General features: G+C 49.1%; 1 protein-coding gene across 1 annotated transcript; it reads right to left on the bottom strand.

Moving 5' to 3' along the window:
- Nucleotides 1–12,516: 12,516 nt before the first annotated feature.
- On the bottom strand, nucleotides 12,517–13,256 carry SCP2D1 (SCP2 sterol binding domain containing 1). The gene has a single exon (XM_012779987.2). The coding sequence runs from the start codon at nucleotides 13,187–13,189 to the stop codon at nucleotides 12,719–12,721; it is 471 nt and encodes a 156-aa protein (XP_012635441.1). The 5' UTR covers nucleotides 13,190–13,256; the 3' UTR covers nucleotides 12,517–12,718.
- Nucleotides 13,257–13,710: the final 454 nt, after the last annotated feature.

Here is a 13,710-nt window from a genome sequence, read left to right as displayed (position 1 = left end):
AAAAATTGTCTTCCATGAAAATGGTGCCTGGTGCCCAAAAGGTTGGGGACTGCTGCACTAATCCATGCATGGATTCATCCATTCACCCCACCTCTCAATACTGCCACATTACAGATTAAGTTCCCGCACATGAAATTTGGGGGACACATTCAAGCCATAGCAGGGAGGAAGAGGGAATGAGGGACTGGCTCAGCTTGCAGGTCCACGAGAATAAATCAGTGTTGTGCTAAGTTGCAGAGTTTTGAGATAACTTGTGATGCATTGTTTTTGTCGCTCTAAATAATTTGTACACTGTCACTGAAAAAAGACATTGGAACCCAACCTCTGAGAGAACACTTGGGAGAGGTGAGCAATCCTAGTGGCTATTCATATGTGAGAGAGTTGCTCAAGATGAAGAAAATATAAATAAGAGACACTTTAATATATCAGTCACACCAGTCAGTGACATCTCAGAAAGTTTTCTAAGGTCCTGTGCCCATGAACTCCACCGGATGGATTTTTCCAAAGAGACTCGGGCCAAAGCTGCTGCCAAGTCCTGCTCAAGGTTGGCTGCCTCGAACAGCTCACTGATGTCAGCTCATTGTGACACTTGATTGCCACACAATGTTTGATGTGCAGGCACTTGCAAGTGTGTGTTGTGTTTTATGTGTTACGTAGGTATGAAAATGGGAGAGCACCTTTGAATGACTCTTTGTAATGAAGAAAAATTAAAACTCTTCATACACTAACCAGCTATCTTGAGCTCTGATACTAGATATTTCTTTAAAAGAAGAAAGAAAAGAAAAATTTAATTTTTCTTTACAAAATAAACTTTGGTTATAAAAATTATTGCCTCTACATTCTAGGTTCATGTCCACCACCCCTGTCTCTACCTACCACCACCCCCATGTCCTCCCCAACAGACAAACGGAAGTAACTCCATTACTGAGAAGAGGTTGCAATCCAAGTTAGAGAACTTTCAAGTGTGAAGGAATGTGAGAGTGCACCTAATCCAACTCAGCTCCTTCCCTGAAAAAGGCAAGGCCCCTTCTTGGACAAGAGCTTCAACAAAGCTCACAAGCCAGTCTATCGGGACAGCTTTGAAATTATGCGATTCCCAAATACCTCTAATCTCTTGGTATTCTATTTTACATTTGGGTTGTCAAGCGAGACTTTGTCTTTATATTATTTTAAACTATTTCAGAATCACATAATTCAAATTCACATAAAATTAACCACAGCTGTACGACAGCTGTCCGGAAAGTATCCAGTCATATAATGTGTTCTCATTATGTTAACAATGGCTGGATACTTTCCGGACAGCCCTTGTATATAATAATATTGCAAAGTAGACATCAAATTCATCATGATGGAGAAACACTGAGAACTTGGCTGGTCTATCTTGCACTTGATTTATGGTTTAGCACAGGTTTTTAAAATTTTTTTAATTTTCTTTTTTTAAATTTCAGAATATTATGGGGGTACAAACATTTTGGTTACATATATTGCCTTTGCATTGCCCAAGCCAGAGCTACAAGTGTGCCCATCCCCCAGTGTACTCTGCACTCAATAGTTATGAATTTACCCATCCACTCCAGCCCCTCCCACCTGCTCAGCACCTGATGAATATTATTTCCAGGTGAGCACCTAAGTGTTGCTCAGTTAGTACCAATTTGATGGTGAGTACATGTAGTGCTTGTTTTTCCATTCTTGTGATACTTCACTTTGAAGAATGGGCTCTAGCTCCACCCAGGATAGTATAACAGTGCTAGTTCACCACTGTTTTTTACGGTTGAGTAGTATTCCGTGGTATACATATACCACACTTTATTAATCCACTTAAATTTTCAGTTACATGTTTTGGAAGTCTGGGGAAGCGCCACTATCTTCCTAAGGCCAAAACCTCAGCAGGCCTTCACCCCTCCCGGTGGAAATGAGAATGACTTCAGGAGTGACGAGGACAAGAAATAAGGTGATACACGTTAAGCCCCAATGCAAACAAAGGTGCTTCACACTATTATCACTGAGTGGACTCCCCCTTTCTCCATAAACTTCCAAATACTGACCATTTTTTTGGAATTATAAGTATCCAAGGGAAATGGAAACCATCTAGGGTCGTCCCTGAGTGGTGGGGATGAAGAGGAAGCCCACTGAAGAGGTAAGATGGCGTCGTGGATCTGACTGCCTGTAGAAGCAGGATGCCACTGCACTCTCTGACCCTCCACCACGCTTCCCACGGCCCCACCTCGCCAGCCCATCCAAGCACACCACCCCTGTCCATACGTGTGCGGCCTTGGGAGAACTTCAGACTTGGGAGAAAAGGTGGCGCCCCTGGGAAATACAGTGGTGGCTTCCCTGGGCCGTTTCTCCAGTCTGTTTAGGGACCCACCAGGTGGTGGCCTGGACAGACACTGAAATGAAGCCCTCAGGTTTCCAGAGCAGGTTCATGTCTTTAGGTTTTTGGTCACTCTCCCTTTAGTGATGTCAAAGAACCACCTCTATCATGACATTCACCATCAGGGCTTGGAGGAGTCTGTGGTCACAGATGGAAAGATGGAGGGAAACCTAAACCCTTCTAGCAGTTCCAGCTTTAGGGTCTTTGCAAGGGTCTTTGTAGACTACCATCGCCCACCCCGACTTTCTTCTTCAGAATAAGGTAAGGACAGCATGGAGTCCAGATCTCAGCTGGGGGTTCTAGGCCTCAGGTCAGGTGAAGATGACCAATGAAGTCGTGTGACTCGTCTAGAAGGCCATGCAATAGTTGGCTCCTCTTCTCTCCAGCCTTGTGTCCCGGTCCACTCCTGACCCCATTCCCCAGATGCACTGGCCCATCTTCAGTTCCTGGAACTCGTCCTGCTCTGCTAGCCACAGGCCATTTGCACATCCTGTTTCCGCTTCCTGGAATGGTCTCATCTCTGCCCCATCTCAGGGTACCTCCCCCTCGTTCCTCTGACCTCATTCCTCAGGAAGTTGGCCCTGACCCCCTCGGCTTTCCCTTTGGAGCCATCACCACGTGTGTAGCCAGTGCCACACCGGAAGTTTCCTAAGGACAGGAGGTGTCCATTTTGCTCATCATTGCATCCCTTACACGTGGCACAGGACCGAGAAGGTACATCAGGTATATCGCAGAATGAATGAATGAATGAATGAATGAATGCTTAGGGGCTTGCAACATCAGTGGGCTGTCCTTTCTCCTCATGCAAAGAGCGGGATTCCAAAGGAAGGGGTGGCCAAAGGAAGAGGTGCTGACCCTGGACCGCCTCCCGGCTCCAGGGTGCTCCTCCAACTCCCTGGAGGCCCCCCTGCATGCCACCCCCAGCCAGGGGTGCTTTGAAGGCACCCTGGAAAGGGCACGAGGCTTCAGTGGAGGAGACTCCACTCTAGGCCCTGCCCTCAGTAGGCTCCAGGCCGGCTTCGCAGGCCTCTGGGGGCTCAGAGCTGAAAAGCTACAGACGCTTTTGCCTGAAAATTTGCTTCAGCTTTGTTCTGCACCGGTGAGGAGCACGAGAACCCAGTGCGCCCAGCGATCCCAGCAGCAGGCCTGGCCAGCTCCAGGAAAATCTGCTGTCACCACCCCGCTGACCTCCGACCTCCGCAGGCTGCAAAACAACAAAGGCACTTTCTAACTCGTTCTTCAAGGGAAAACCCTTCCTTGGCAGGAGATGATGTCCCAGAGGCTGCCCGATGGTCACTGCACTGCCCCTGCTGGAGCCAAGCAGCCCACTCCATCCCCCCCACCCCCTCCAGTTCCTCCGCTCCTCGTGCCCCTCCCCCGTCTCTGTGGCCCCTGAAGGTCCCACCCCACAAGAGCCTGCGGGACAACTCCCACCATCCCCCCCCCAGCCCCGCACGCGGCTGCCCATAAATCTCACCCTGGGCCTTGGGAGCCTCCAGCTGTTTTCAAGAGTTAACTAAACATCGATTTAATTACACTGCTGGGCTATATAAATATTGTGCTCCACCAAATGGCACAAAGCAGATATTTTTAGGAGGTCACAGATGTTTCTTGTGATCAGCCAAGTCACAGGTCTGCAAAAAAATTTTTTTTTTTTTTTGCCCCAAAGAAAAGGAAAAGAGGACCGTCTGCAGTCACGTGGGGGCGCTGCTGTGAGTGGGGACAGTGCGGCACAGCGGGATTCCTCTGGGCTCCTCTTTGCCTGGAGCTGTCTGCCTCCCTCTGAACCCAGCAAGTGGGGCCCAAAGTCCGGGATCACAGAGCAGGTCAGAGGTCAAGGGAATCAGAGGCCAAACCCCAACATGGGCTGTTTCTCTGCCTCTTGATTCATGCCACAAACATTTATGAAGCGCCGACTGTGTGCAAGACACCGCGCCATAGCTAAGACACTAGCAAATATTAAATGAGAAAATGAGGCTTCTAGTCACACAGGGATACAAGAAGGCTCACAGCAATGCTGTTTTAAATCACCCCAGACTGCAAACAATCCCGACACAGTGGACCAACACTGAGCGATACCATGAGTGAACAGTAACTACCCACAACGGTGCAGCCAAATCTCCGACCCCAAATGCTTAGTGAAGGAGCCAGATGCCGTAGAGTACGGTCGGCCGCAGGCAAAACCCCGCTCTGTGGTGTTAGAAGTCAAGACAGGGGTGACCCTCGGGGAACAGTAGCTGGAATGGGGCTAGAGCAGGGATCCCTGAGCCCTGTTTCTTGAGCCAGGTGCTGTGCTAGTTACACAGGTGTGTTCCATTTGGGAAAGTTCGTTGAGCTGCACACTTAGGATATGTAGCCGTCTCCTTATGTGTATTATTCTTCAATTTTAAAAAATAAATCAATCAAAAAATAAATGAATAAAAAGCAACAAGCCCAAGGTCCCACAGCTCAGAAATGGCTGGGGCCAGATCCAGCCCCAGGCAGTCTGCTTCCAAAGTCCAAGTTCTTTCCGCTTGTCCAAGACAAGCTGGGGACAGCCACTGGGGACAGCCGGAACCCAGCACATGCTCTGACCCTTCTCTGGGCCTCTCTGTCTGCACCAGCTGACTCCCAGCTGTCTGAGGGCTTTCTCAAGTGCCTGGAGCCGCCCTTCCCACATAAGAGGCAGCCCCAAAAGCCAGGGAATCAGCAGCCCCTGTCCCCGGAGCAGCACTCAACTGAAGACTGATGAAAATTAGGTGAGAACTTCTGCAACTCCCTCTTTGCTTGGGGAGATCACTCTGAGATGTGTTCTCCACCGATCCCTGGCAGGCCCTGGGGGGTCAGGTCCTGGTTGCCCACAGCAATGTCCTGCTCGACAGTTGATAGTAAGCCCCAGATCACCATCCTTCCCTCCCCTGTCTCACTTCCCCCTCCCCGACTGGGGTTTCCTGCAATCTCCCCCCAAGTCGACTGCTGGCCCTCACATCTCTGCTCAGGGTCAGCTTCTTGAACATCAGATTCCGGCAGCCCCTCCTCCGCAGGCCTCCCCCGCCCGCCAGTTTCCCTCAGCCACATTTCTTCCCCTTCTGAAATGATCTTCCTTGGTTATTTGTTAATCGGTTATCACTTGTCTCCCTGGCAACCCGCCCCTCACCCACTATCTGGAAATATAAGCTCCAGGCAAGGAGGAGCCTCAGCTTGCTCCCCACCAGCACCTAGAACCAGGAGGGATTCTGGAATGTTTAATGACCAGTATGGTAAAGGAGAAACCAATCGGAGCAAGGCACTAAGAAATCAATATAGGGTTGGACCAATCCTGGCCTCATAAATGACAGCTGTATCCCAGCTTAATATCAATCCTGCCAAGAGTAATTAATTTCTAAGACTTGATAGGTGCTCAATAAATATTTATTAGATGGGTGGATTAATTGTTCAATCGGTCAATCAATGAACAAATGACATCTGGCAGTTCACTACTAAAAATCCAAAATCTGCCCTAATGTAAAACCTCCAGAATAACAACTTTGCCCTTCTTGTTGGTGATCTCCTGTATCTTGCACCAAAACATGTGTGAATGGATCCATCCAGAGCTGAGACAGCCCTGTTGCTCTGTTTCCTGTTTGGGTCCACAGTGCATATCTTGTCTTGTCTTACAATGGTCATCTCCTTGGGTGGAGGGAAGGGCTTCGTTCACCATGACATCCCAAAGCCCAGCACAGAGCCTGGCACATAGAATATGTGCAATCAATATTTGCTAAATGAACAAACTGTTCCATCAATGAAATAATGGCATTTCCACTCCACTCCAGACTGTATTAGGTTTTTATGGTGCCCAAGCCTTGCACTCAATGCTTCCCACGGACTATCCACTGAGTCAGTGGTGCAAGTCCCTTGGAAGGGAAGCAGCTGCAAACAGGAGAAGCAGAGCTATTTTCCAAAGATGCCCAGCATGTAGCTGATACACACATGCACTCGCACACGCGCGTGCACACACACACACACACACACACACTTCCAAGCTGCTCCAGAAGGAGCCCCTCACTTCAGCACTGGGTGTCCACGGTCATGACTCAGCCTGATTTCCCTCCTCTCACCCCTCGGCCGGAAAACAGAACGACTGTCCAGTGTGGGTTTTATTAATACTCACATAAAACTGGGAGGTGGGGAGCGAGACCGTTTCCCAAGAGAGAGTTTCCTGTGCCTCTAACAGAAAAGCAATAAAATCCTTCATCAGAATAAGTTTATGTCTCCTTTCCTGCTCCAGGAAAATGAACGGAATATTCCTGGCTGTGAGTAGACACGAGGACTCCTGTGAGCGGACCTAGGACCCAACTGTGTCCCTCACCCTCTCCCACCCCAATGTCTGCCTGTGACAGCAAGAACTGATTCTGCAGTTCTGCCTGTTAGAGCTAGGGCTTCCTCTCACAGATCAGACAACCTGATCAGACAGGCCCCACACCTGGCAGACAGGCCCCCACACGGACAGGAGGGTCGGGAGAAGCTATGGGTCCCGGCACCCTGAGCCCCTCCCTTCTGCCCCTTGACTGGCATCCGAGTCCCAGCCCAGCCCCTGGTTCTAGGGAGACCAAGGACTGGCAGGACTGCCCACACAATGAGAGAAAAGAAATCCCTCCGCCTAAGAAGAGGGGTTCATTTTGCACCCTTCACTTGTAAAGCAGCCCCTTGTGAGATTTTTCCTAAAGGACACAGCCAAATGTGAGAAGGGTTCATCTGGGTAAGTTAAGTCAACCTCTGACCCTCCAGGAGGGCATTCTTTGAAGAAGAGATCCACGTGCAACCTTTAGTAATAAATCAAAATGCAATAGCGTCTGGGGTTGGCTTCCATCCCTGGGAAAAAGTAAAAACAACAAAAGGAGGTGGGACAGTCACAACCCCTATGTTGGTGTTTGCATGTTACATATACAGAAGGAAACACAAAAAGCTGATAGCTGTGGGTGCCTTTTGGGGAGAATAACGGGGGAAAGAGGGCAGGAGAAGTATAAAGAACTGAATTTTCTCTGTGTACCTTTTTGTACTATTTGAATATTTTTCTCCATGTGCATGTTGTTCTGTAAAAATCGTAATAAGTTTGTTTATTCATTCAACAAACATTTGTAGAGTCTACAGTAGGTGCCAGGCATTGAGAGAATGAGACAAAGTGAAACCAGGCAAGGACTCGGACAGATCTGTGCCCTCATGGCCTACCAGCCCTGGGAGGTGCAGAGGGGGCCACATAACTTGTTGTCCCAACTGAGACTCTTCTGAGAAAGGAGGGGCTACTAACCGAACACCAAGATGGCAGTGCAAACTGGCACTGTCCTGGGCAAACCAGGACATTTCATCGGCCCAGATAGGACAACACTCACACAGTCAGACCACAGGGCTGGGGAAAAAGAGGGACATATGAATGGTGTGACAGGAAGACAGTGATGGAATTGGGGCAGTTTCATGGAGGAAAATCTAGGAAATGAAGGTGGAATTTAGATGGTAAAGCCAGGAGAGAAGGTAGGATTATGGCCCCCAAGACTCCATACCTCAATCTTCAAGACCATGGCTGTGATGAGATACCACGTCCATGAATACATTACTTGTCTTAGTTTGGGCTGCTATAGCAAAATATCACAGACTGGCTTAATCAGACATTTATTTCTCATAGTTCTGGAGGCTGAGAAGTCCAGGGTGCCAGTACGGTCAGGTCTGGTGAGGGCTCTCTTTCTGTTTTACGGACAGCTGCCTTCTTGCTGTATCTTCACTTGCCAGAAAGAGAGAGGAGAAGGAGGAAAAGGAGAAAGAGGGAGGGAGAGAACACTCTGATCTCTCTCTCTTCTTTATAAAGACACTAATTTCATCATGGGGTACCCATCCTCAGGACTTCATCTAACACTAATTATTTCCCAAAGGCCCCATCTCCAAATACCATCACACTAGGGCTCTAGGGCTGCAGCATATGAATTTGGAGGAGGACATAAACATTCAGCCCATAGCATTACCTTACATAGCAAAAAAGACTTTGCAGATGTAATTAAGATTACTAATTCATTGACATTAAGATGGAGAAATTCACTTTGTGCTCCATAAATATATATAATCATAACAACATTTTTTAAAAAGAAATAAACTTTTTTAAAAAAGAAAAAAGCTTGGGTGTGGTGACTCACACCTATAATCCCAGAACTTTGGGAAGCCAAGGCAAGAGGATCACTTAAGGCCAGAAGTTCAAGACCAGCCTGGGCAACATAGCAAGACCCCATCTCTACAAAAGTAAAAATAAAAAATTAGCCAGGTGTGGTGGCATGAGCCTGCAGACCCAGCTACTTGAGAGGCTGAAGCAGGAGGATCACTTGAGCCCAGAAGTTCGAGGCTGTAGCGAGCTATGGTCACACCACTGCATTCCAGGCTGGGCAACAGCATGAGACAGCATCTCTAAAAAACATAAAATGAAATAAAATTTTAAAAAAGAAATAAAAGGAGACTATCCTGGATTATCTGGGTGGGCCCAGTGGAATCACACGAGTCCTTTACAGTAGAAGTAGAAGGTGAAGACAAGAATTCAGAGAGATTTGAAACCTGAGAAGAACTCAACACACTGTTGTTGGCTTTGCAGGTGGAGAAGCCACGTGGTCAGGAATGTGGGTGGCCTCAGGGAGCTGAGAGAGCATCTTCGGCATCCTAAACAGGGACCCCAGTCCTACCACTGCAAGAAACTAAATTCTGCCACAATCTGAGTGAGCTTGGGGCAGATTCTTCCCTTAAGCCCCAGGTAAGAAGAGTCCAGCAGCCTGGCCAACACCTTGTTCAGGCTTGGGCGATGAGACCCCAGCCCAGCCCACCTGGACCTCTGACCTGCAGAAACTGTGTGTTCATGAATGGGTGTTGTTTTAACACGCTCAATTTGTAGTAATTGGTCACACAGCCGTAGAAAAACAACGCAGGGTATTTCAGTAAGGGGGAAGAGTAAGACCATGTCCCATGGGGAGCTGAGGTCACAAACACGAACGCTGACAAGGCCCTGCCAAGCAGCCCAGCCTGAGGAGGCGGCAGCGTGCACTCCATGGCAGGTGGCCCCCAAAGCTCAGCCATGGGAGCCAGGGCCACCATGAGAAGAGGGGGCCTGGTCCGTCTGGAGGGCCCACCTGGTCCCCACGCCCGGCCTGTTGTCTGGCAGGAACACATGCTTAGTGTAGCCAAATGATCCGGTTTCTCAAGGTAGCCCAGAAATCCAATTTTTTAATGTAAAATGTCCAGATTCAAACTGTAATAACTTGTGCTGGCCAGCCTTGTGTAGACACCCAACAAAACACAGATGTGTGTTCTAAGGCAGATGTGACCTTCTAGGGCACCCACTGAGCACACGAGTAAAGGCGGAAAGGTCCCTGGGAGAGTGCATGAAAGCCCCGAGTGGGGACTTCTAGGGGAGGCAGTGGGGGGTCAGTGCAAATCCCCCCTGTCCCCTCACTGAGAAGAGAAAGGGACTCCCATTTATAGGAGGCCTTCCTTTGGCCAGGGGCTGTCTCGGCACGCCCTGACGGGAGCGCCCATCTCCAGGGCTGCTGGCTTGTTCCCAGCTGAGAAACTGGGGCAAGAGATGGCTCAATAATGGCCTGTGGGGACGCAGATGGGAGGTGGGGACCCTGGGCTCAGAACCGTGTTTCCAATTCCAAAGCTGAGTCCTCCCAGCCGCCCCACATGGCATCCTAGCCTCTAGTGCTAGGATGTTTGTTTCTTTTGTTTTAAAGGGGTTTACTGCCGCATTCCCCGAGGCCTGGCTCCTCTCTGCCTCCCTAGCTGGACATCACCCCCTCTGGCTCCAGGCTTCTGCTCCTCCAGCCCCCCAGCCCCTGCGCGGCACCCCTCCTCTACCACTGCTATGTCCCAGCCTCCCAGATTCCGTTCTCCCTGTTTGCTTGTAGCTCAGTCTCTCACTTTCCTAGTTCCAAACTCTCGGGAAAGGGTCGTTTTTCTGTCTCAAGTGAGAATGGGTCATAGGTCAGATGCCAGCCCAGGCATGACCCTGCGGAACCCCTCTTCACCTGCTCTGTCTCAGGGCCCAACAGTAGAGGCTGTGATCTGCACACGTATGAGGAAGACCCCCGATAAACAGGGGCTTGGGGGAGCCATGCCCATTATGTGGGTGCAACAGCATCCCCCACACCTGCCGGCCCCATGCCAACACCCATGAACGCAGCTCAATGGGGCAGCCTGGACCAGTGGAGCCAAGCCCTCCTGACGCACTCACCATCCATTGGAAGCCTATGAGACCCCCCCAGCTGCCCGGGGTGGGGGGCCTTGGGGGGAACAGCCTGCGGATGTTTAATGACCCAGGTGGGGAGAGAAGCCAGGGTGCCCACCAGGTTCCCAAGTACAGCCCCTTGGCAGCTTCTTGCCACGCAGCAGAGCACCCACTGGGCCAGTGGCCCTTCCTTCCCCACAAAGAGATGGCACTCCGTGAGCAGCAAGCCCTCACTCTGCCCGTGTCTAACGTGGACAACGCAAGACCGCCTCTGCAGAGCCATCCGAGTCAGCAAGGGCTTGGGAAGCTAGACCTGCGATGAGGGCAGAAGACTCGTTTTGCCCAGGGAAGGGCAGAGCTATACACCCTCTTCAGAAACGCAACCACACGAAGGCCGCGTTTCGAATGGAGGGGGGCAGGTTCTTAAAGGCAGTTTTATTAGCTTCTATAACACATAGTAAACTGCATATGTATATATAAGGTGCACAATTTGATACACCTGGGAAAACATCTCCACAAGCAGGAAGGTGAATACACCCAGCACTCCTAAGTCTCCTAGTGTCCCTTTGTCATACCGTCCCCACTCGCCAAGACCCTTGCTCTTGGCAACCACTGATCTCTTTTTCTGTCACTACGGTTTGCATTTTCTAGTATTTTCTATAAATAAAATCATACAGTATGTGCTCTGTTTTCTCTGGCTTCTCTCACTCAGCATAATTATTTTGATGTTCATCCATGTGGTTGTGTGCAAACCAATAATTCATTCCTTTTTATTGCTAAATAGTATTCCACAGCATGTCCTAGCACAATTTGTTCATCCATTCACCTATCGATGGACATCTGGCTTACTTCCAGAGTAAGACTACTATAAACACAGCTGCCGTGAACATTCACACACACGTTTTTGTGCTGGTACATGAGCTTTCTTTTCTCTTGGGAAAATATCTAAGAATGGAATGGCTGGATCCTTTAGTAAGCATGTGTTTAAGCACAGGAGTTTTGAAGAAACTGTCATCTGGGTTTAAGAGTATCCCCACTGCATATATTTAACCTACAAGATAATGGTACACACAGACCACATGTGAACCAATGACACACACACACGCGCGCACACACATGCTCACCCATAAGGAGGTCACATCAGCTGCAGCCGACTTTATCCTAGTTCTCCCAGATAACATACGAAGGGAAAAATCTCCTAGGATTTCGGAAAATCCTCGGTCCATAGGCGCCTAATGACATCAACACTTTAGAAATGGCTCACAGAGAGCTATGTGATCTTTCTCCAAGAGACCCTTTAAATAATGGTAGCATCGCATTGGTCCAGGATAGAATAGTTGTGGTCAATACTGAAAGCCTTGACAGGAAGTGAAGCAGGACGGGGTTTCCCCAAGGGGAGTCCCATCAGCATTACTGGGGAACTTGTTAGAAATGTTCACTCTCCCCAGCCCAGACCTACAGCGTAGAAACTCTGTGGTGACCTAGAATCTGGACGTGAACCAACTTTCCGAGTGATTCTGATGCAAGCTTCAGTTTAGGAACCACTGGCGTAGAACATCTGCCAGGCCAGTCAACTCTCCTGGAATTGAATCTGTCATAAGTTATAACATGTCAAGAGCATTACCCATCTATTGCCTGGGTTCCACCCACACAGCCGTGGTGCCCACCCTCTTAGAGACCTGCAACCCCACGTCAAAATCTCCTCATGAAACCAAGATACCACATGAGATGCAGACCTGCCCAATAACGGTTATCACTTCTTTCCCCAAAGCACCAAACTTTAAAAAAAAGAGAGAGAAAATAAAATTCTCAGGAATGCAATCATTGGAGCATTTAAATCCAACTATTATAATTGCCCATTTCTCTACATGTGGCTTTTACCCTGGCCTATTACAGCACAAATGGAGCAAAGAACAGAAAAAGACAAAGATTGTAGGTGATGCACTGCAACATTCTTTACTGCTCTAGAACTCTCACTGCAAATTTACACATTAGCAGGAAAATCCTAATCATACTTGAATAGGAAGAATTTGAGTAAAAATATTGAATATTTTGTACTTTAATCTTCAGATTAAGCATGATTTCCACTCGACATAATCAGAGAGAAGTTCTTCCTTGGTATTTATGCATGCTTAAAATTTGGCCCAATCTTTGAAAACCTTTTCCAGCTTCTGGCCAAGCAGAACCTTGCCACTCACTTTGAACTTCCCGGCAAGGAAAGCCTTCTGTGGGTTCATCTTGCCCAAAACCAACTCCATAAAGACAGGCTCTGGGATGGTGAAGACAGTGTCTGCCGGGAGCCTGGCAGGGCCCAGATACATGTCCCCAGAACCAGTCTTCAGGTCGATGGTCCACTGCTGAATGGTCTTCCCATCCTTGGTGATGTCCAGCTGAAAGATGGCATTGACCTTCTTCACCAGTTGGGCTCCCACCTCTTTGATGTGATGGCTGATGTCCTCGAACACTGGGAAGCTCGGGAATCCTGACAGCTCCAGAGGAAGGGGCATGGCAGGCTCCCGAGCCGAACCCAGAGCCTTGAACTGGCACGCCTGGGGTCCATCCCCTGCTTTGATCTTGGGCTGATGGTCGATCCTCTTCCACATCCTCCTGTGCTGGTCCTCTTGACCTTGCTGTCTGGTCTGTGAGCAGCTGCGATCAGGTTAATACCCACAGGTCGGATTGTGACATCAAAGGGAAGGCCCAAGCAGGGACTGAGCCCGGTGTGTGTGCCACAGTCTTATTGGCCAAACAAATGCTAAAGTGTGACATGAGCTGAGGGCTCGGGCAGGTAATTGTGAGGCAGATCCACACACAGACACTCCCCAAACCAATCAGGGTTGTCCATCCCACAAGCCCAAAAGGTCTGGACCCTGCCATGGGGCTAAGGGAAACTGGCCCCAGAAGGTTCTTTGGTGACATGCTCTGTCTTTGCAATGCAGGCATCTCCCAGGTAGCAGCCCTAACCGAGAGAGTAGTTATTCTGATTCCTCTAAAGTGAAAATTGCTTAAGTCACAGATCCTAGTGCTGAATTTGGCTTTCTCTGGCTGCTGGAAGAGGGAGAAATGCTTTTAGACCAAAGTAGCTGATTGCAGAAGGCATCGATGCCAGCCAGGGTCTGCATCA

This window comes from Microcebus murinus, chromosome 16, assembly GCF_040939455.1.
Source record: "Microcebus murinus isolate Inina chromosome 16, M.murinus_Inina_mat1.0, whole genome shotgun sequence".
NCBI classification, from domain to species: domain Eukaryota; kingdom Metazoa; phylum Chordata; class Mammalia; order Primates; family Cheirogaleidae; genus Microcebus; species Microcebus murinus.
Note: the sequence above shows the minus strand (reverse complement) of the source record. Positions and strands in the feature narration are given on the sequence as shown.